This window comes from Pterocles gutturalis, unplaced genomic scaffold, assembly GCF_000699245.1.
Source record: "Pterocles gutturalis isolate BGI_N339 unplaced genomic scaffold, ASM69924v1 scaffold15861, whole genome shotgun sequence".
NCBI lineage: Eukaryota > Metazoa > Chordata > Aves > Pterocliformes > Pteroclidae > Pterocles > Pterocles gutturalis.
The window spans coordinates 1-23,710 of record NW_010105755.1 but is presented as its reverse complement, the minus strand read 5'-3'; the positions used below and the strand labels follow the sequence as shown (position 1 = coordinate 23,710).

The following is a 23,710-nucleotide window of genomic DNA, read 5'->3' as shown; positions in this document are numbered from 1 at the left end:
GGGTGTGAAATTGTACTATCTTGTTTGGGAACACAAGACTTCCCCTAGAAGCAGTTTGGGATCTGGGTGTTATATTTTTTCTTCTAAGCCCAGGCAGTCATCCTGAAAACAAGCAGCAGCCAAGAGAAAACAGCTGGCTGCAAGAAGCTGTACTTGGAACCCATTGCCACTGACACCCACCTGAACCAAACCTCTGACATGACTTCAAAATCTCCAGGTTATCTCAAAGCATCTTCATGAATAGAACAAAATGCAGCGATATTTTACTTGCTCTTACATAACGATGCAAAAGTAGTGAAGACATAATAACTAACAGTCTTCTCCAATTTCAGAGAAAAAATCTTAGCAGCTTCCAGACACGAATGTCTCTCGAGACCATGCTGCAGTGTGTCATTAATACACTCATTCATGACTGTACTTTGGCTGCAAATGCAGGGAGAGTCCCTAAATTCTTAGGTAGTGAAGAAATACTGAAGCCAAACTAGGAGTTTACTATTGCAACCCAAATGAACTAGGAAAGTGAATTCAAAATATTAACTATTTTTAAGGTGATCCCTGGGGACAAACAGTAGCTGAAGCATCAGGTTTCTATCACTAATAGTCCGTAGCGTAACCCCTCCTTTCAATCAGTGTGATTCAGAGATTCCAATGGCAATTAAACAATTGGAGAGACCTTTTTAGTTAAACCGACAGGAATTAATCTGGTAAGAAAGAATACCACAGCTGCAGCTGTTGTCTGGCAAGAAATGAATGGCTATGGGGTTTACTCCATTTGTTTCGTAGCAGATCATTTACCCCAAGCAGATTTCTGGGTAATACAACAGTAACATTTACATTCCTTGTAAGAAAACCCTTCAGATATTTAAACAACTGCAAAAGTTATTTTGATCTTGCTTCCTGTTGACAGAACTTTCAGAAAACTATCCAGATTTTTAAATAAAAGGCCTAATTATAGAGCACATGAACATTAAAAAAAATATTGCAACATATTTGTGGAAACATTTTAGTATTTGTTATAGAAGCAGCTTCAAAGGAAAAAAAAAAACCCAAACAACAAAACCCAAATCTCCCAAACTGCTGCATGAACAAGTTTGCCACATAGCTGCTGTTCCCACAGAAACTGAGCCTCTTGGAAAGCCGTAGAACCATGCAATAATAGTGGAAACATTTAGCAAAAACTTTAAATCATTTCCCATAATCAAGATAGTGTACAACATGTTCTACCAGGAAACCAGAGAAAGAATTGGGAGATGCAAAGATCCCACAAATACTTACTGGGCCTTGGAGACCTCCATCCTCTCGGTCGATGCTGCCTCTGGAGAGCCGCACATCAGGTTTCTAAAACAAAAAATAAAAATTCCATTCTGTACTCTGCTTACCGATTCACACGACCTAGGCTTAAAATCATGTCAAAGACAGGAAAACACTGTTAAAAATTTACACTGACAAATACAGATGTCATTTCATTCCAGTCTCTACACCCCCCGCTGCTGCGACTACGTGCTTCTGCAACTGCAGCTACCGAAACTCCTGGCAGCCTTCTCGACTACTTCTCGATCACCCCTTCTCAGCACATGTGGAAAAATGCGTGTTATAAATATTGACAGTACCATTGCCCTAACACAACACTGGAAAACCTGCATTTTAATTTTCTCAAAGGCAGCAAAAGTTTTGTTTTGTTTTAAAAAATTGTTTGCTTCCCAACAGCAAAATTTCAACCGCGGGATGAGAAACGCTGCACATTAATTCCCGCTTCCTGCCTGCGGACGGCTTATATGTACTTGGCTCCCTCGCCAAGCCTGCAAATGGGACCAATTACCGGAGCTCTTCAAACACTGCATTTGGATACCAAAAGCTAATAAAGCCATCCAGATCCACTATTCTCCTGATACGAGCAAAAAAAAAAAAAGAATTTTTATTTTATACATTTTAAGCGAGATACAGGAACTTGGGGCTTGGTTGTTTTAAAAAATAAAAATCATAGAATCATAGAATGGTTTTGGGTTGGAAAGGACCTTGAAGATCACCAGTTGCAACCCCCTGCCATGGGCAGGGACACCTCCCACTAGCCCAGGTTGCTCAAAGCCTCATCCAGCCTGGCCTTGAACACCTCCAGGGATGGGGCATCCACAGCTTCTCTGGGCAACCTGTTCCAGTGCCTCATGACCCTCACAGGGAAAAATTTCTTCCTAATGTCTAGTCTAAATCTGCCCTCTTTCAGCTTAAATCCATTACCCCTCATCCTGTTGCTACACACCCTTGTAAAAAGCCCCTCCCCATCTCTCGCCCCCTTCAGGTCCTGGAAGGCTGCTGTTAGGTCTCCCTGGAGCCTTCTCTTCTCCAGGCTGAACAACCCCAACTCTCTCAGCCTGTCCTCATAGGGGACAGCCCTCTGACCAATTTCATGGCTCTCCTCTGGACTCTCTCCAACAGGTCCAGGTCTTTTTTATGTTGGGGGCCCCACATCTGAACACAGTACTCCAGGTGGGGTCTCATGAGAGCAGAGCAGAGGGGGAGAATCACCTCCTTCAACCTGCTGCTAATGCTTCTTTTGATGCAGCCCAGGACACGGTTGGCTTTCTGGGCTGGTTCTTTTTTTTTTTTTTTTTTTTGCATAGAAATTGGTGATTTATCTCATCTGCTCAGCAAATGTATGTATGTTATACCCATTCTTTGAGGACAACATTAAGTACATGTAAAGACAAAGGAAGAGTGGTTGTGAAACAAAGGTTACTACTCATCTGAAGATACAAGTTCAGCAAAACGAGTGTTTTTCTAGCGTGCTAATTCTGGCACACAACAAAGAAAGGATTTATCTGATGCTTGAATTCACTACCCTATGAGACTCAGAGTTCATTCTCTTCAGAAGATGGATAAAATGCACATCTGCATCAGTGAAAATACAACTTATTTCATGTCTGTATGGATATATACATAAAACAGACACACACAAAATGAGAATGAAAATTTTTTATTTAGAGAAAAGCAGGCATGTGAATACTGACTCTAAACTGACCCTGTGAATAAATACATGTTCTTTCAGGGTCAGTTTTGGGGGACAAATATATTTGTTTCTTGTTTAAAGCTAGTCTAGATCCTTTTCCTTCTTTATTTCTAAAAGCACTAAAGAATAGTTCCAACTCATACATCCCTAAAAAGCCAGCAGGGCAGACGGAACTTGCAAAAATGCACTAATATTGATCTTTCATCATTAAAAATACTCCAGAAGGGAGTATTTTGGATTTTCATTCAGTCTTCTGCAGACTGAGGCACAGCCAGAGACAGTCACTGCCTGAAAGAACTTACAGATTAAAAATAGACAAATCATACCAGACAGGGAAAAGCTTAACCCTATCTTAAACACAAAGAACTGAAGCAGACACAAGCAAGTGATTTCCCAATGTATCTCCAGTAATTTGTGACAGATTTTATGATGAAACCTACCACTGACAAATCTCCAGTTTTATTTCCTTTATTATGATGAAGGATTTTTTCTGATTGAAGTCTCATTTGATATGGATATGTTAGATACTCCATCAGAGATCTAAAGTAAGTTGCGATTCTATATTTTCAAGCTAAACCAAACAGCTATCCTTGTTTATTCTAAGCATACTACTAATTGCATTTCTATTACACTCATGTTCACAGTTTGCCTTTGTTTCATGTTTGTTTCTAGCCAGGGAAGTGCCTGAAGTCTTTGGAAATAGTAAAAGACTATTTTTTCACACGAGTTGTTAATGCTGTTTGCACTTTTAACAATTTTTTACTCCAGAAATGCACTCTAAACCAGACTCCAAAGATAATGAAATATTGAGCATTTTAAAAGATTCAGAAGCACAAACCCACACACTAGTAAGAAAAAAAAACAACAGATTTTTTCTATTATTATAAGAAAAAAATGTAAATTAACAGACATAATATCCTTCTCTTCTCCTTGTCTTACTAACAAGCTCGTACCTTTCAGCATCTAGTCTCTAAATGCCCAATTCTACAACCTCACATCACAGCAACAGTTCAACCACCCAAGACACCACCAACAGCAGAAGTGCAGCGTGTAAGTGGAATGCAGTACACCACGTACATGAACAGTATACAGCCACCTAGCTACAGTCTAAGAATAATTTCTCAGAAAGGTTCTAAATACATTAAAAATATTACTAAAATGAGCATTATTAACTTGGCAAACACTTGCTTCACCCATTACCAACAAAAATCCTGAGTCTTGTTGACTACCCCCATGCAGGTGAAGCCATGGAAGGTGGTGGTGTTGCCCAGGCATCTCCAAGAACCTGATCTGAAAGTGAAGACACCAAGTGCCAATGGGTAGTGGCAAACCAGAGAGTCCATGAGCAGTCGCTACAGCTATACAACCCACCTGCATCTCGGCCATGTGCATATTTACATTTCAGAAATAAGGGTTGAAAATATTTAGTGGTACGTAACCTTCAAACATTTTCCTCCTTCTGCCCCATCAAAACCCAGACAGTCAGGAACACAATGAACAACAGAGAAATATCCACCACACTTTTGTGTCCAATGACTAAGAGGAGGCCAAAATACATTTCTAGTGACTTGACTCTGTTCTAATAAATCCTAACAACTTCCATTTTACTAAATGATATTCCAATTTATTAATTTGGGTAGCTGTGGAAATTTCAAAAGCCAAACTATTTTACAGTAAAGGTGATATCCAAGATCAAACTCCCACTGTTTAAAGTAGAATTTAGCAGCAATTCTACAGCTCTAAAGAGCTTTACTTTTAGTCCCTTATGCTGGCATTACATTGCAATGCATTGCTGAATTTTTAATACTGAGATCCTTCAGATGTCCTTAATGCAACAATTGGATATTTCGGATTCCAGCTTTACCTGAAAAAGTTGTCACTTGTGAGTATCTTTTTCAAGCCTTGAAGCTAAACAGTGACCAAAGATGACAAATCATCTTCAAATGTGTTTCATATGACAGGACTTCTCAAGCATACAAACCATAGGGCTCTCAATTTTTTTTTTTTTGTGAAAGTGCCAAATGTACTAAACTAAAATACAAGTTTAAGCAAAGTCTTATCTACTTACTATTATATTCATTAGAGATACATATTTAAGGGAGGAGCTACATGTTATTAAAATCTTGCAGAAAATCAAAATCCTTCAAAAGTAAACGGATTTTTTCCTAATAAATAGTCTACTATCTGAAATCTTTGGAAACATCAACAAGTGGCTTTTCAGACAGGATGTGTATGTTGACAAACTGGAACATAATCTACTTTATTTCCAGTATTTCTGGTTACTCGCTAATAAAAGAACATCTAAGTCTTGGCATTCTCAGGAGATGCCAAACTGTAATGTCTTGGTGGGATTTTCTCAGGCTAAAAATTAAGATCTTATTTTAGCAACAGTTCACATCAATTACATTTGAATTGGAGTTCTCAGTGTCAAAATAGGACAAAACCACAACTATGTGGGAATTTCAGAAAAAAACTGAACACGATAAGGAAACTATGCGAATTATTTCTTCTTAACCTATCACAGGAAAGAACAATAAATTTCTTAGCACAACAGAGCTCTGTCTGCTGAGGAGTTACCAAAAGGCACGCACATCTATATCTTCATTTTATATGATTAAAAACAATGCTACATACCATCCATACCACCAAAAAAGAAAGGTTCAAACTGGAAACTAAGTAGAAATGAGGAAGCAGGTAATTAAACAGGCCCAAAAGAAGAAAAGCATTCTGTAAAATGTTCAGAGATTGTTACTGATGGTGCCAAAAGTTACAGCACAGAATTCACTAACTTCACTACACTGCTGAACTTAGAAAAACACCTTGAAAAGACACAAAGTGACACAGTTTCTTTCCTAAAACTGTGAAGCAAACTAACTAGGACCAGTTCATCCGGCTCTCTCATGGCATCACCACCACCAGCGGTTTCCTATCTGTGCTTGCAGATGATTCTCACTTTGGGTCAAACGCTGTATTAAAATACAGAAGGTATACTTTCTCCTAGAAGGAATTAAAAACAAAATCAGGATAGTTTCTGGGAGTTCCAAACTTCTGTCAAAACCCACAAATAAAAGCATCCTCAGGGGGCCTTTTAAAAGGATTTTAACTCAATGAATTAACTGATTTCCTTTTAAATTAATGCTATACACAAGAAGCTAGGGCTGGAAGATGAACATAAACATTCTGTGGCACTAATGGAGTAATCTGATCCTTATGGACTGACTTTCCTTTACAGTATCTGTTCACACAGAAAGACAGCGAGCTGGACATCAGTGCAAGTATCACAGCAGGCGTGCCAGACTGCAGGGTAATGAGCCAAATCTTCTCGTTACAGTGAGCTGAAAGTGCCAGCAGCAGAGAGGCCATTTGCAGTTGCGGAGCACTGCTTTTGGGGACAGAGGTTGCTCGTTAGTCTTCTATGTGCTATGCATCATGTACAAGTGAAATCTTGGTTAATCTTCGTCAATTTTATCTTTTGGGGATGGGAATTACCCATATGATCAAAAAACAACACAGAAGAAAGTGCAGAATGAGAACTTGATTAATTTATTGTGATTCTGCTTGCCTGCTGAGGTCTAAACACCACATGATGAGTGAAAAACTCAGTCCTCACGACTGCAGCACCTAAAAAAAACCTAACAGAGATTTCTGTCCTCCTTCCTGGAGATGCTAATATCCAAAGCAATTTTATCAAGTGAGCATGAAAGCCCACAAGTTCAATCAGTGTCCATTAAAGCTACTAGACTAGTGTGCAACATCCCCTCTCTATCGGGGATGGGAGGGAATGTCAGTCCTGGAAAAATCTCCCAAAATCAACCCCCCCAACAGTTCTCTTCTCACCTCTGAATGGAGATATTTGGTACAATTTAAAATTAAACACTTCTTTTCAGCTTTTACACAACATATTTATTTTCACTCAGGAGCTTCCCGTGAAGAGAGATCTCTTTGTTTTCCCTTTTTTTCATCAGAATTTCAGAATTCTGGATTCTGTTAAGGCTGCAGCTTGCAAACAAAATTTCTATCTCCTTTCAAGTACTGACTAGTCACATGTTCTCAAGGGACAAGTTTCAGGAAAACTGCTTACACAGATAACAACCTCTCCAAAGACTGGCAAATTTCCCTTTCAATGCCATTGCAATTTAATTCTTCATCCGGAGTGTCTCTTCTAGCAAACACAGCATCAGCACTGTTTACACTTTTATTAACACGGTTTGAGTTGTATTTTTTCCCTGTAGAAGAAGCAATAAATTTCAAGACATGAGCAAGTTGGTGTTACTCTGGGGAAACAAAAATTATACTAACAGAAACCCCACTGAGGATTTTTACTCTCCTTGCAGTGTCTTACATTAAGTTATTTGCAGTTACTCCCCTGTGAGTCCCATTCTCAGTGGCAGAAGTGAGATACACTGTAGGAGCCTGAATACTGTGCAACAGAGCAGCTTTTGAAAGTAAGCAGTTTTAACCAAGAACACTACACTGTACAGTATACATGAGTTAGAAATTAAAATCTGGCTCAACTCCCTCTATTGTTCTCTTTACTCAAAAGAAAAAATATTCTTCTGAAAACTGCCCGTAGCAGACAAGGGAGAGCCACGCTCCAGCAAAACTATTTTATCAAAATGTGTTAGTGCAGAGAGGTATCTCAAAGCAAGTGAGAGACATGACAACAATTTTGAAAAACTAAGTTGCTTCTCCCCCCTAAATCACCTGGAATTAAATTAAGGAAGTCCCTTCTCCCACGAGAAGAAATATCACCAGTCACTCATTAGAGAACACGGGGCAAGGAGTGTGCGTGTTTATAAATAATATAAATTATTTTACACTGGACCTGTGTTTGGATTCTCATATACAAATTGTGGAAATCCTTCAGGAGATCTGCAAGGCCTCCAAGAGTGACTCCCTACAGTGACTTTTCAACTTGTCTTGATTTTTTCAGTGCTAAACCTAGAAAACCAGATTCCTTTTCCAAGAAACACTCATCTAGATAGAAACTGAAGATTCCTCTAACGTACATCCTAGTATGGGTTCAAATATAACCTGTGGCTATTATTAGTTGTTTAGCTTTTGACATAGCGTATACATCTGTAACAGGCATTCAAGTATAAATCCCAGTCCATATAGTCAAAATATTAATGCAGAAAGAAAAGAACCAAAGTCTCTTATGGATTCCAGTTCCTCATTTTGGCCATTTAAGTTCATTCTTACTTCCACTCAAACTTTCTCTGTTTTTTGCCTTTTTAACCCTCTAAGAGTTTACATCAACTAAATCCAGCCCTAGTAAAGCTGCAAACCTGTACAGCTGCTCACAAGTTCATCAGTGCTAGTTCTCCTTCGAGTAGCGGGTTGCAATAAAAACTAACACATAATGAAAACACAGTAATTTTTTTCCAAACATATGCTAAGACTGTATTACAGATGAAAAGAAAAATCAGCAAGTCCCTCCTCAAGCAGCAATTTGGGGGACAGTAAACATCCCAATGGTCCAGAGGCTGAATCAAAAGAGAGTAACAAACACGACAAATAATTACCATCTATTCAGCAGAAAAAGCCAGAATGTTCAGAAATGTCAGGAAGTTTTCTGCAGAAAGTTCCCACACAATCTACTGCCACCTGAAATCACAATGCCTCACTCTCAGTAAGCATATTAATTCCTCAAAAAGTTCTTGACCATCTTGAAAGTTTTAACCAACAATGGGATCAATTTGACCTCCTGGGCTTTTGAAAGCCACAAGCAACTTGGTACCATTCAAGACTGGAAAAGGTAATGCCTAAATTAGGGAAGAAATTTTCCTTTCCCCTCCCTCTCTTCAGCTTGTAATAAACTGGACAAGCAATATGGGTTTCTTTATGGTCATCCAATGCAAAACCTCAGATTCCCAAGTGCACTTACAAGGAAACCAGCCAAAAGCAAGCTTCAACGTCTTTTAATCAAAAGTAACATCTTCACACTGGCACAATCTGTATCTTGGCTAGAACATGTACTGGACAAGGAGGCATCTCAAGAGCTAGCAGAGATTTATCCTACTTTGGTTGTCTCCACAGCCACCAGTTGTTCTGAACAGTTCTGAATACCATAAATAACTAAACCCCTGAGAGACTGAGATAATTCAATTGGCAAGGAATAAGGTCTTGGTAACATCATCTATGCACAAGATCTGCTCTCCATTCCTGCCCACTGACTTCCTGTAGAATAAAGCATAAAAACTTATTTTCAAGGAACCTAATGTCCTGGCTTCAAGATCCCTGCAAGACTGTTTCAAGTTCTGTGAAACATTCATGACCAGCAACTTTGGTGTGTAAAATAAAAATAATTCATCTATAAAACTAAGATTTTCCTGGAGACCAGCTCTAAACAGCGCAGAGAACTCTTACAGAAACCACAGACCATTATCATCATCTGCTATCATCAGAAAATGAATTTATTCAAACTTACCTCCTGCAACAAACGCACAGCACCTGCCTGTATACATGTTTTGTAACTATGTACAACATAAAAAGCTTCCAAACCAAAACATTCCTTGAAATACGCTTCTTAAGACCAAACATGAGACTGATGTTTGTCACAACCCATACCACACCACTGTAAATTATCCATCTGTCAAGCGAGGCTCATGCACCTACAGGCTCCCCAGCAGGAGCCTATAGAGTAACACGCTACTACCATCTTCTGTGTCAGTAGCCATCAGTCTCCAGCAAGGGAATTTTAACACAGAACTTGAATTTTGACAACTGGGAAGCCGAAGTTGAACTGAAAAACATTCACTGGTGGCACTGACAACAAGAAAACACAGAACTGCAGAGAAACAGCAGCAGAATATCCGATTACTAACGCATCCCTTCTTTTTCCTCCTGGTGATGTTCAGAGCCTTTTCCTCACCTCACAGAGCTCTCTCAAATTATTTCTTCCCACTAATGTGTCTCATTATTCCTCTAGTACAAGACTGTTTACAGTTCTCACGACAGTCAGTGCTGTTAGATGGCTGATGGTTATCCCTTTTTTTTAGGGGTAGGGTATGCACAGATCTATGTCCTCAAGAACAAACTGGCAATCTGCAGACTGGCACAGAATTATAGCCCCAAGTTCTCACACATAAATACTCAACTGGATAAAGTGAGATTGACTAAAAACCCCAGCTGTTCAAGGTATTTATAATACAGGACTCGCTTACTAGCTGAACACTTAGTTTAAAAACTGTTTCTGAACCTACATTTTGGTAGTGACTCCTATGTTCAGTAAATGATCTCATTTCACAGACTGATCAGTTTTATCAAGCTGCAATAAAAAAAGAAAAAAGGAAATGAATTAAGAAGCACTATGAAACAAAGTATTACCAGGAATCGCTCCTCTTTTTCAAGCCAGCGCTGATCTTCTTCCATCTCTTGTTGCTGTCGTATCAATCTCTCCTCCATGAGATGTGTGGGTAGAACCTGACCTATTCCTCGTACATCCAAAGTGCCTGAATCCTACAAAACAGAGTAAGAGTTTATTCAGTCTTACAATATAAAATTGTATAAACAGCTGCAAAAACTTACAGATTATAAAAGAAGAGATTTTTAAAAGCCCAAATGTACAACAGCAGTCAAGCAGAATTCCTCTAACTCCTTATAAACTGAAGCAGACCATCAGAAGAAACTCTTTCCAACTACAAACATTTTATCTGCCTTGCTCCTAATCACTGAAACCAAAAAGATTTGAAAAATTCTGTTTTGTTTTTCAGTAACATTGTCACTTTATATACTGCACTTCATTTCAGTTGGACAACAAAACCAGATTTATCGATTTTATTTTCTTGGTCTTGCACAATCCAGTTGTTAAAAGCTTCAAGATAAATTTTTTTACCCAAAACAAATACGCTTTTCAGTTTTAGCTGACACTTGCAAAACATGTCACAAAAACATTTTTAATGGATTTCTGAACAAGTTTTTATGCATGTCTTCAGCTTACAATACTGAATATAACATATCCTAATGCTGTCTGGAAGTCATTAGCAAGTAGTGTATTAATTAAAGAAGCCAAGGGAAGTTTGGTAACAAACTTCACTGAGATTGTGAGCCTCAGTTATCACTTAAATTTTTATCAGAGGCACAGGGAATAGAGCATTGGTTAGAGAGGAAAAGGATTTAAGACCGAAGCCGCACAAGGCAAATCATTGTGGGAGGATAAAGTCAAATGAAAAAAGTATAAAATACTGGAGAAGAACAGAAAAAAAGATGATGGGAGGTTAAAGGGGGAATTAATCTGATGTTCATTGCAACAGTGCAATCCTGACAGGCTGAACAGCACCGAAAAAAGAATATGACTCAAGAACAGTTTTGCAGACCAGTTCATTTTCTGCTCTGGATAAGTTACAGAGCAGCCTCAGATACTTTAGCTATGTCAGATATCTCCCACGAGAGGCATTTTTAAACAGTAATGATATTACATACTTTTATATGAATATCCCCATCTCAAATAACAACAAGTTTCAGTAAAGCCTCCTTTTAACAAACATAAAATATTTGCTAACACTCAATTAAGACAGTAAGTAGTAATAATTTCATCAAGAATTTGTGTAAGGAGTACACTTTATGCCTGACCTCACATAGGAGGATTTGTTTCAAAAAGAACAGAATTCAGTCATGACTCCCATCCCACCGCAGCGAGGCAAGTAACAGAGAAACCCTTTTCCTACAATAATCTCCAGATGTACCTAAAAAATAAAAAAGTGTATTTACTGTACAGAGTGCAACAACAGATGTGTCAGCTCACAATACCTCCATGTTTGGTTGCCACACTGGTATTTCCTGAGGCCGATGGTTCCAGGAATCTGCTTGATCCAAGAGAGAAGCCTGCCCAGGATAAATGCTGCCTGCCATGGCTGGTATCCCATGGGAACCAGGGTAGCCAGACACCTTTGGGAGGAAAAAAACAAAAGAAAAGAAAAAAAGAAAAAAACTTATATTAATAAGACCTATGCTCCCCCATAATTGTCGTCCCCCCCCCCTCAACAAATATGAGTGCAGAAATGACTCAATTCAAGCAGTCACTGAGAGGGAGAAGGAGGGGAAGCAACAACAGAATAAAGAAGCCAAGGCAAAATATGACACAAAACTCTTTTTTTTTTTTTAAGTCTTTGAGGATGCCTATCATAACGTAACAATAACTATTTGAGGATAACTGTAACTATAACTATATAGAAATGTGACAATAACTTTTGAAGGTAACAGTAACTATTTAATGATGCCTATCCAAACAGGAGCATTAGAAAGTATGTTTTAACCTCCGCAGCCAAGAAGATCAAGGTCCTCTGATGAACAAAAATAAATCTATTGATACATTCGTAAGAGCTACAAATGCAGAGCTCGTATTCAAGTTAATAGAAGCCTACGCACAACACCCTACAGAGCCACATAAAAATATACCCCCTAGCGTATGTTACAAGCTTAAGTCTTGAGTGACAGCATGTAATTAGAGTGATTAGCTGTGCAGCATGAGAACTTCTCCACAGGAAAATCAAAGTAGTTTTAATGACTTTGAAGTACTCACTGAAAGAATGAAAACCTCCCCCTCTCCATGGGAAAAACAATCTCAACCAAGACTGCTGCATATGGCTGTAGCTTTGAACAAACCCAAGAATGCTTTAAGTACTTTCATGACAAACTTTTGCTTTAAATTTCCTCAGCAGTGTTAGGAAGAAAAGCAAAACCCAAGTATACAATGTGGTAGATCGAAAGGTGACTATCAGTCAACAGAAAAAGATGTTTCAGAGAAACATGAAGGAGCAGTGTGTCAATAAGCCCAAGGAAAGTCCACCAGTTAATGCCATTTTCTAAGGCAAGCAATTTCATAGCTTAGCGTAAATGTTAACATGAACACCACATTGCTTCAATAAACATGAAAATGTCTGATGTGTTTCATTGTAGTTTTGGGGATCTGAGCACCATATCAGATATGAAAATATTTGACATTTGGAGTAAACCTACCAGGCTCAGTTTGGGTTTTTTTCTGATGTAAAACAAAAACCATTTAATAGAACTCAATGAAACTAAACCACCAGCTGCAACTGAGTTACAAATCCCACATTTGAAAAAATACATGTACAGTGTTAAATGTAATACCTGGTAATGATTTGGCTGTACCATATGCTGCGGACTAGGATAAAACCCTTCACTGGATCTTGGACTGGGGTAACCAGGCCTACTGGGCTGTAAATGTAAAGGAATTTTTAGAGTCTTTAAGAAACAGAAAACTAAAAGCAGAAAATTACTCTTCAGTAAGATAAACATTTACAAGTAATGCATCACAAAAGTAAGCTCAAAACCACCTCTAAAATAAATATCCTAAAATGACTAACGTTATTTTAAACAGCTAAAATGAAGATTTCTTCAATTTTTGCTTGGAAATGGAAGCAGCTGAATTGTTTGCTAGGTATGTCAATAAATAATGTTTGCTCTGTGAATTATTTGTGCACATTTAATTGCTTGCACTAAATGACCTGTTCTGCGCTGTTTAACTCCAGAGAGGACATCAGCTAAGAACATAATTCTTAAATCAAATTTCCAGGTGCAAATATAGCATTGGTTTTAATCTGCACTACATACAAGTTTTGATTTTGTGAGCGTTCCCAAAAGCAAATTCTTTTGCTTCAGTCAGAACACAAATCAAACTGGTTTGTTTAGCATAAATATTTTTCCATGTGTTATTGTGAGGACTAAAGTGAGCTCTGTGTAGCAATTGCCTCAAAATGGAAGGTTCATATTCTGAACTCCATGGTCACTTCATTATCCATGCTTTGTTTTACAACCCATTCCCAGCCAAGGAAAAACAAGACAGAACTAGCTCCTATCAGAAAGGGCAGCTAGAGAATGGCTATCCGGAGTCTTTATCTGATTATCTTGCTTTACCCCTTCAGGAGAAGGGCAATACTTTACACATAAACAAATAAGATGTATAATCACAGAAATACACGAGAAAAGTAATCATAAATTTGGACAGCACTACTACAAAAAACTGCACAAAACCAAGCTTGGTTTTCTACCGACAGTGAACAGATCATCCTTTTGCCAGAATAGGTACAGAAATTTCACACTACTGAAAGACATAACGTTGGGAAGTGTTGCTTGGAACAACATTCTATCCTCCCTTGTTTGATATTAACCACCAAAGGTATATTAGGTTTTTAAAATTTTTTTTAAAATGAGGAACAGTGCTGCTGGGTATCTCAAGAGAAGAGAAGAAAAAAATCAACCTAAGAAGGAAATAAACCCCCAAACCTCATCATTATGCAAACGGGCTCCTTAAGTCCTTCTGGCAGCTAAAGGCAACCACTACATTACTTTGAGATTGGCAGAAATTTACCATCACTTTATGAAAAATGTTATCATCATTCTGTACTAGGATATTTTCTGTCTTAGGTTTCTAACTGAAATCACTGTGAGATTCAAGTCATTTCATAGTACAAATTGTGACCTCTGTGAATTATTTGAAAATGTGTAGAAGTTTAAGGCTATAAATAAAACAGAGTTTAAGGCCTATAAAGACCTGAAACTTTTATAATGAATTGTTGGAAGAAAAAAAATCAGTTGTCACCATTAGAAAATTAGATAATAACTTAAGAGATACTTAAAAACTCGTATCTATTAATTCAACTTGTTCAAACGTCACTAGTATGCACATCCATATTTTACAAAAAATACTGTATAAAAAAATCTAACCAACAACTGCAATGCATATACAGTGCGGACATATGGACCCCCTCAAAAAAGAGATGCACTGGTAGAATTAATTTCACTCTTAACACATCTTTTGTCAAGTGTTTCGGTTTATAGATCATACACAAAGCTCTAATGATGACCATTTGTAATACTGTGTAGCTCATATATTACATTAATAAAAGGTACCTATTCTCTTTGGATTAGCAGCAAAGCTTCAAGACTAAACAAATTCTTCAAACAAGACTGTACTAATTAAGTAGCATATTGTTCCAATTTATGCAGTTTATCTGCTTCTGTAACTTGGAACATTGTCTGTTTACATATACACTAAATCCTGGTAGTTAATCTCTGATGACTAAACAGGTTGGTGGATTGTTTGCAGTTTTTAACGCTGAAATGAAAGCAACAATTCCACTGCCCATGTTTCCTGGTTGCCATGAAGCTATCAAAACACAGAACCAAGCTCAGAAGTCTATCAGGCAACAACCTGGCTATGGGGAAACAAAAGAAAATAAAAATAAGTTGCTTTGCTATGACTGTTGGGGTATGTGTGCGGCAGCATGTGCCACATGAGTACTACTGAAATCACTAATCAGCACCAGAGCTGGAGTAGAGAGCTGCAGCAATTCATCACAAACCGATCAGAACACAGATAATATTCCACATTACAGTGGTGACTGCGCAAAACGAAATTCTTCAAAATACAGGCTTGATCCTTTGAAGTGAAAAATAACTCTGATGAGAAGTAGACAAGTTACTCAGAGAAGAGAGTGCTCAGCAACTGGTGAGGTTAGACTAGCACAGCTGCAGAACACATCAGTGACATCCAAACAGGACAGATACATAATGAAACAAAATTAAGCGTCAACTAAAACACATAAGGTCCTTGAAAGCAAACCCCTAATGTTATATCCAGAATAAGGAAAATGTAATTAGCTGTTTTCTATCATCTCACTGACGTGTTATAAACTAACTTCACTGTGGTCTGAGAACTCACCAGATAAAGTTTCATTGGAGTGCAACAGTAAAGAAGACTAGAGAAAAGCGTAGGAAATAATCTTGTGGCAACTATGGCAGTCTTTTACAAGTTAAACAACAAGAAAGAGAAAATCATGTTATGTTATAGCACAGATCAGTTCTTACAACAGTTCAAGTACAGCTGGGTCATTTCAGGGAAGTATTAGCAGATGATGACAAAATTGGCCAGAATGTTGCTGTTTGAATGAACCTGTCAAAGGAGGCTCTGAAGAAAGAAACAGAATAAAGAGGGGTTTTTGTTTGTTTTTTGGTTTACATAATTTGCAGATTTAGCTACCTTGGGAGGAGCTTCATCTGATCCTCCTGAGTCCCAGGATACTGTGACTTGTCGCCTGGATTCCATTCTCATTCGTTCTTCTTGCTGCAGCTTCTCTTCCTCCAGTATTGTACTAAGAAAAATGCGTTATATATAAGCAAAACTCCAGTCCAAAGTCTTAACAAACCTCTTCCCAGAGCTCACAATTTTCAGACTAATTAATACTATCTGACAAAGTGATTGAGAACTGAAACACAAACTTCTTTTACTTATATTGGTTAGGCTTCTGAAAACCAGTATAATGAAGAAATCCTTCTGTAGGATTACCAGCGTGCTTTTAACAACAGAAGCAGCACCGAGTTTTTAGAAAGCTGTGGCTGATCTTGCACAAAATTCTTTTTGCATGTTAACAGTTCTTTTGATGTGTAATTACACAGAGAAATCCCCAAGACAATAAATCAAGCACTTACTTGCATGAAAACTTATTTTTCACAAGAAAATATCCTACCAAACAGCTGCAAAGGTTCAAAAGAAACTGAACATGTTCTTTACTGAAACTCAACAGAGTTGAGCTTCAGCTGGGATTTTTTTTTCTTTTTTAAACAAAGCAGTCAAAAAGCATTTAAAGACTACAGCTTCAGCTCTTACATTTTAGCCTAAACCAGGAACACATTCAGCACACTGATTTAGCAACACAGAAATATCACAGTATTCACTCTGCTTCTCAACATTCAGGTCAAAAGGCTACATTTTCAACAAAGTACAAGACAGTAGTAAAACTAGTTCGCTACTTACCACTGTACTGACTATTAAAAAGACTGTTTGAAGTTCAACGTGATACTGCTGCCCCCACAGCAGCCTCCTCCCAGTTCTGCTATGTGGATTATTAATGTTGGATATTTGCCATTTGAAAAAATACTCAGAACGAAGCTTTGAAATACGGAGCTGCAAATTCCTTGGAGCTGCACGCTACATGGATAGTCCGGAGATGTGAGTAGGATAGATTATTTACATATTGCTATCCTCAATGTAAAGATAATCTTGGTAAAGGAGCTATTCCAGGTTCTTTATCACTCCAGAGTTTCCAGAAACTAAGCTAGGTTCTGAGTTTATAATCTTCTGTTCAGTCTGCTAAATAACCACCCAGAATTACTCATGCAGGGGGATGAGATCAACTACAGCAATCTATTCTAATCTTGGAACTTCGCTGCCTATTTCAAGAATAAATTCCTGCTTGGTTGGAGACAAGAACTTTGCCTTTCCTTACGCAGCCGAAAAAAAAAAAAAAAAAAAATCAAATCTATGCCACTCTCATCTCATTGCAGCTAAACCAAGTTTATAAGTATTGCTGCAATTTCAATCCATCATTGCCGAAGTAACACAAGAATGTGGAACAAAAACAAAATCAGACAAGTTATTTGCAAAAGTCATCCTGATATAACTACCATGGAAACATGGCTACAGCCCAACAGAAGGACTTAAAATGAGAAAATCTTTCTATTTTACCTCTCTCTTCCTTCAGAATAAGGAAAATGCAATATTTCCTACTTGAACCCATGAAGAACTAGCAAAAATCACTGCTTTAAAGCTAAGTCACGCTTCAGATACTCAGCATGCATTTTTAAGTAGCACAAGAAGTCAGCCAACATGCATCCATAGCCATGAACCGTGATTATGATCTTTCAAGAAATACCTCAAGATTTTAAAAACATACAACAAACAACACAAAAAGATCCACCCAGACACAGCATGAATGAAATACAGATTTTTAACAAGGCTGTTGATACACCAGTTGCTCAGATGCTCTGAGAGCGGAACAGGGGTCGGCTAAAAGCAGCTGACTAAATTTAGAGATGGCTTATTGACAACTTGCGGTCACGGGTCTAATTTGTCCCAGCACAATCCTGTTTTCCCATAAAAAGGAATCAAACACCAATACCTGTCGACTGCCTTGCTATCAAAGCCATTTTATCTCTGGTGTCACGGTATTTGATACAATATGATTAACTTCAATCATATCACTGTAAATGACAAATTTTTACTGAAATGACTTGTTTTTCATAGGCTCAGCTTTTTGCCTTACAACTTGAATTCATCCCATCCAGCTCTTTCATTGCCTGTGGCACCAGGAGGTCCTTTCCCCAATAAGCAGCCTGGTCAAAGGCTGATCAGCTGCAGCAGAACTTTTACTCAGATGTCCCTGAATACTGCTGACAAGAATATAAAATAGAAATGCCTCAGAGAAACATTACTCGAAAAAACACAAAGAATAGAAATGACTCACAGAAACATCTTTGTTTTTACAAAGGGAAGACCAATCCATAGACAGAGGAAAAGCATGCCAAGAGATATTTTTGACCTTTTCTCAGCACAGCTTGCTTAAGTACTCTGAACAGTTTATTACAATTTGCAGAAGGTCAGGAAAGTCAGATCTAGGCATATTTTCCCAAACTGTACATATTTTTAGCAACAAAGAGGAGCAAGCAGAGAAGTAGTTCTATTCATATAATTTCCCTAGCAAATCTTGAGGTAGTACAAACTTAATTCATTTTCTTGGCTAGATTAAGTTTGATAAAAAATCTCAACTATTAAATGTTTGCACAATTGATAGAGCTTCAGTGTAGGAATATCAGAAAAACTAAAATGTTTCCTTACATTTCAAAAGGCACAGCAATACCAGTGCTTGCTGCTTGCTGGTGTGGGAAGTGCTGACCCTGAACAAGCAGCTTTTTCCCACCCCCCCCCCGTGGTCTCTGGCCATCAGAAATGCAAAGCCGGATGCAGCCGAACATATTTTTGCATCCTGCCCTAATTCAAAAGCACTTTCACATGCATTCTAGATTATTCCTAATGTTCACTGTCAAAGAACGAAAGGCTAATGAAGCATTTTGCAGCCTCCAACGTGTATTTCAAGTATGTGTTAAAATATTTTTTTGTCAGTATCCCACAAAAAGAGAGGACTTAAAACTGCCCTCACTCTTATCACTTTTGTTTCTTTTACTTATAAGCAACATTTCAGGATCTACATCAAATGCAGTCACAAAAAGGCTCAAGGCCAGTTCTCATCAGTTAATTATTTCACTGTTGTCATAAAAACAGACTTTAAAAGCATGAATCAGTCTTTTTTGTCTTTTTCCCCCCCTATTCTTTTTAGAGATGTGTTTAACATGACCTGCAGCGCAAGGATGCTAGTGGGGTCGTCCAGTGTCAAAACCTGGGCTGCTTCATCAGTGACCAACAGCAAGCCAGAGTGACACCCTCACCACAACAATGACACGACTGGTGTTCATTTTGCTATTTTTAGGAGAAAGGGTTAGTGATAGTAACTTTCAACAAAATTCAGTCGATGCAGTGAAAACGTCATGCATTTACATTAATTTGAAAGCTCAAAATTAAAATCAAACTTAACTTCCCATGCAAAAAAACCTCAGTTTTAACAGAACTACCAGCCAAAGGGACATTCAGGGCAACACAGCTCACAAGCACAAGGCTGGGAGCTGACTTATAAGAAAGCCTGTGAGTATAGTGGTGTTGTCTTAGCAATACACACTTGCTGCACATTGAACATAGCAAAGAATAAATTAAATAATACACACACGTATGACTGTATAATGAGTGTACGATTATAGCACAGTAAGCGTACAGTTACAACAAGTGGCTAGGAGTCATTCTGAAGAGAAATGCTGTAAAAGTGATATTGCACGATTTGGTTACACTAAGCACTTTGCAAAGGGCCTTTAATATTATTTACAATGCAGTGAAAGACTGAAAATCTTTTCTACACAACATCACCAAGGCTACACATGCTTTCTGATCAAAATATCCCAGATTCTAATTCTGGTCCTGTCAGTGACAGATTCGCAGGAGCAGCAGGGTAGCACCTCACTTTCCGGACTTAATCTCACTTTTATCCCCGCCCCTGGCCCAAAACTGAAAAAGGAACCTAGGACGTGAGGAGGGATTAGATTTGGAAATTCACAATCCACCCATGTTTCTGTGTTTGCTGTGAAGACTAACTCACCCCTATCCACTTTGGACAGATCAAATGCTATAAAATTTCAGGTCTTATTACTACCCTAATAACACTAGATAAATTCTACAGAAATCAGCATCTTTGGATTGCACAATTGGACGCAAACAAAGTTTGTGCAAAGCAGTTGTTACTATGAAATGGGAAAAGCATCAAATACCAAACAGAGAATGTATGAAATGCTTATGCTCCCACCAGTGCTATCTCAAATGCAGAAAAGAAGTTTTTTCCAAAAGCCACGGACATTTTCTCATTAAAACAGAGAGGAATGTTGCGGTGCTGTATCATCGGCTTCAAGCAAACAACTCATCTGCTCTCAGCTTGAAAAGACTACCCTGGATAGGATCCAGAATGAACAGCAGCAATACCATGCAGAAAAGGCCACCAGGGAAATGACTTGTTTTTGCAAGTTCATGGGAATTTGAGTTTTGAAACACAATCTTTCCTAGCTGCCTGAGATTGCCTCATCAGAAGGGAATTGGCAACCTTTCCTACAAGAGGCTGACTCTGTCTGTGAGCAGTGCAAAGAAGCCCTAAGGATGACCGTGCTCCCTAACTTCCAGGAGATAAAGGTTACTAGTTTGGGAGTGGCAGAAAGTCTCTGCTCTGGTGACAATAGAATAAAAACTGGATTTTAGGGTTGCAGTGGCTCCAGGAGAGAGGCTGTCCTCTATAAACAGTGCTTCAAATCTCCTAGCATGACTTGAGGAGCAAAAAACCAGCTCCCTTGGGGCACTTCTCATTTAGAACCAGAGAATTGTTTAGGTTGGAAGGGACTCCTGCAGACCTTGAGTCCAATCTTCTGGTAAAGCTAGGCTCCACACACCGCGAGGTCAGGTTGCTCAGAGCCTCTTCCAGTCAAGATCTGAAAGTCTCCCAGCGTGGAAATTCCAGAGTCTCCCAGCGTGACCTGTTTCAGTGCATACCCAGACACGCTTGGAAACATTCTGATTTGTAACTAATGAGAATTTGCCTTGCTGGGAGTCCTGACTGTTGGTTCTCGCCCTTTGGTTGTGCACTTCTGAGGAGAGCCAAGGTCTTGGGCACTGGTCTCTCCTGTTTATCTGGTGACACCATTCCATGGCTTTCACTTTTTTCTCCCTCTCGCCTTCCAGACTCATGCAGTTTTAAGTATTGCTGCTGCCACTCTCTGACTGTGGCCTATATTTATTTCACCCCCCAAGACAATTACTCCTACTCTGGATTTACTCATCTTCTTCCCTTGCTGGTGAGATACTATCCCTGCCTGGGTTTACACACCATAGCCATCCTCCTAGTCACATTTTTTTATGGCTTCGTTCTCCTCCATGTCAGTCAGCTGTAAGTTATCGGTACAATCTGACTGCAAATGAAAAAGAAATCTTTTATTCCAAAGCCAAAAAAAAAAAAGAAAAAGAAAGTGAATTGCCAAGTTCCACCTAAATCACACAACCGTGTCATATCTTTTCCTCGCAATCCCTACCAAGCTTAACTGCAAAGGAAGGAATGGTGAACTCCACACAGTCAATAGCATAAACTCTTTGTGAGGAGGGCTATGTCTTCCTTTCGCTATGTAAATTATTAGTCTACACAGGGCCTCCCAGAGTAACAGATGGTGGAATCGTATGACATTTTAAGAAATACGAAAAAAAATTAAAGGTAGCTAAGTTATCCATACAGCAACTCTGAAAACAGCATCATAATTATATTAAAATTGTCCCTTTTTCTAACCACCTATGAATAATCTTGTAACACGAACATCCAATGACAGCACAAAATGATATTATGAAAATAAAACATCACAAAATATCAAACGTGTCTATAAAATATTTCAGTGATGTTTCAAAGCTTAAATTTCACTCCCATTTTGTGGCTGGTGAAACGGAGATATGGATGCTGGAAAAAATTGCAGAATAAACTAGGGTGTGAATTTAGACTGGTCTCAAAAATGTGTGCTCACATTTATTCCAAGACAAACATAAGGTAGTCTACATCCTGGTTTACAAAGGGGAAAGGAATTTCTAGTTAATGACGCTGCATTTATTGCAGACTCCACACTTGCGCAGACACAGCTGCCAGAGGGTAACTAGTGTGCTATATATGGTATGAAAACAACTTTCAACAGAACCCACCTGATGGTTCTTTTATTTAAGAAAGCCTACATTTCTACCCCAAAACTGTACACTGCATGTTTGACTAGGTAATCACTCTTAAATTCTTTCTACTCCCTTCCCCAAGGATTGTTGCGTACATAGCTAAAATTATAAACAAATTGCTAGTAAGACAGTAAAACGCTTTTCTTGGGACAGAAAGAAGGTGATTTATATTTCCAGTTATTTGAATTAATTGCCTAGTCTAATCTTTTCCAACAGATAAGGTCCAGATTTCTAAGAGAGTATCAACAACCTGGCCTTATAAAGATAAAACTTCATGTACACCTTGCATTTTCCACAGGAAGAAAATACTATAAGATACAGCAAAAATAAATATTTCTGAACAAGGAAACAACCTTTCAGAAGTATCACCCTACCTGAGTTGTGCTTTAAGTTCAGTAAATCTGGGTCGTCTACTAGGGTCGTATGCCCAGCACTTGGTCATAAGGCTGTAGAGGGTAGGAGGGCAGTTTGGAGGCATTGGGAGCCGCTCACCGTTCTCGATTCGCCCAATCACATCATTGTTCTTCACTCCCTGGAAGGGCTTTACCCCATGCATTAGGATCTCCCACATACACACACCTGAGAAACACATAGAAAAAAATTTTCCCCAGTGTGAACAAACAACTAAACCTGTTACAAAATCAGAAACAAATCACAATTTCGTACAGCCAAACAATGCAATTTATTCTGAAACATATCGCTAGGGAATCACTTTTGACTTACCGGCTGACAGCAGAGAGGAGTGGTGTGCAGCAGGGTTACACACGCAGCATCCACCTGAACTATTTATGGGGAAGCATGACCCACAGCTGGCTCACAGCAGCCTGGCTTCACACTGAGCTACCTCTTACCTATCATAAATCAGAATGGTTGCTCATATTCAAATCTACTTCTTTTTATGAGGTACAATGATCTGTGTTTGCTTTTCCCTTTGACTAGTTCCAACTGGCGTGTTTTGACACGTAGAATGTATTTTCACTTTGAGGGTATTTTAACACTGGCACCGATCCAAATTTTTTGTGCTGAAACTATGTAATAAAACAGTTTCAGCTGAAACTATGTTAAAAAAACAAAGGGAAAAATGGTGAGTCAGTTTAGGATTGGCCAGCATGTTCCACAGATTTCATTTTTCTAGCTCTGACTGTACTGGAGTTTTCTTCAAATTATTATAAACCTGCTAAAATTCACACACCCTTCATTTAAAAACATTCACATTTTATTTTGTAAAGTGGGCGAACCCTTCCTTGTCTGTCCTGCATTTCATGTCTCATAATCCACGTTCCTTTACGCAGCCTATCTTTGCTCTGTCTTATCCAGACCAGTAGTCTGGAGCAGTTTGAGCACAGGTGATCAGACTCATATAAAAACTTGCATATTTAGGAAAAAAGACCAAGGCTTCAGGATATTCCTGCTTAACCTTATTTTTACTCAGCTTCTAGTCATATTTTGTAAACTAGCAGGAGCTATGAAAGCTAAATCAAGGTGATTTAGCATTAAAGATCTGGAAAAAGGACACCACATAAGCTGATCTACGCACTAAGCAAGGAAGTGGGCAT

General features: G+C 38.5%; 1 protein-coding gene across 2 annotated transcripts in view; it reads right to left on the bottom strand.

Moving 5' to 3' along the window:
- The window catches only part of LOC104471998 (focal adhesion kinase 1-like), a 35,894-nt gene extending 13,169 nt beyond the window's left edge, over positions 1 to 22,725 (bottom strand). The window contains exons 1-6 of one of the 2 annotated variants that reach the window (XM_010087527.1): positions 22,529 to 22,725; positions 16,011 to 16,122; positions 13,100 to 13,186; positions 11,756 to 11,893; positions 10,334 to 10,465; positions 1,276 to 1,338 (exon numbers count right to left, since the gene is read on the bottom strand). In XM_010087527.1, the coding sequence (XP_010085829.1) occupies positions 1,276 to 1,338; positions 10,334 to 10,465; positions 11,756 to 11,893; positions 13,100 to 13,186; positions 16,011 to 16,122; positions 22,529 to 22,725 (729 nt within the window). Of the gene's footprint in view, positions 1 to 1,275; positions 1,339 to 10,333; positions 10,466 to 11,755; positions 11,894 to 13,099; positions 13,187 to 16,010; positions 16,123 to 16,784; positions 17,267 to 22,528 lie in introns of those variants that run through there. The other variant, XM_010087526.1, reaches the window with a different exon arrangement.
- Between the last annotated feature and the right edge of the window lie 985 nt (positions 22,726 to 23,710).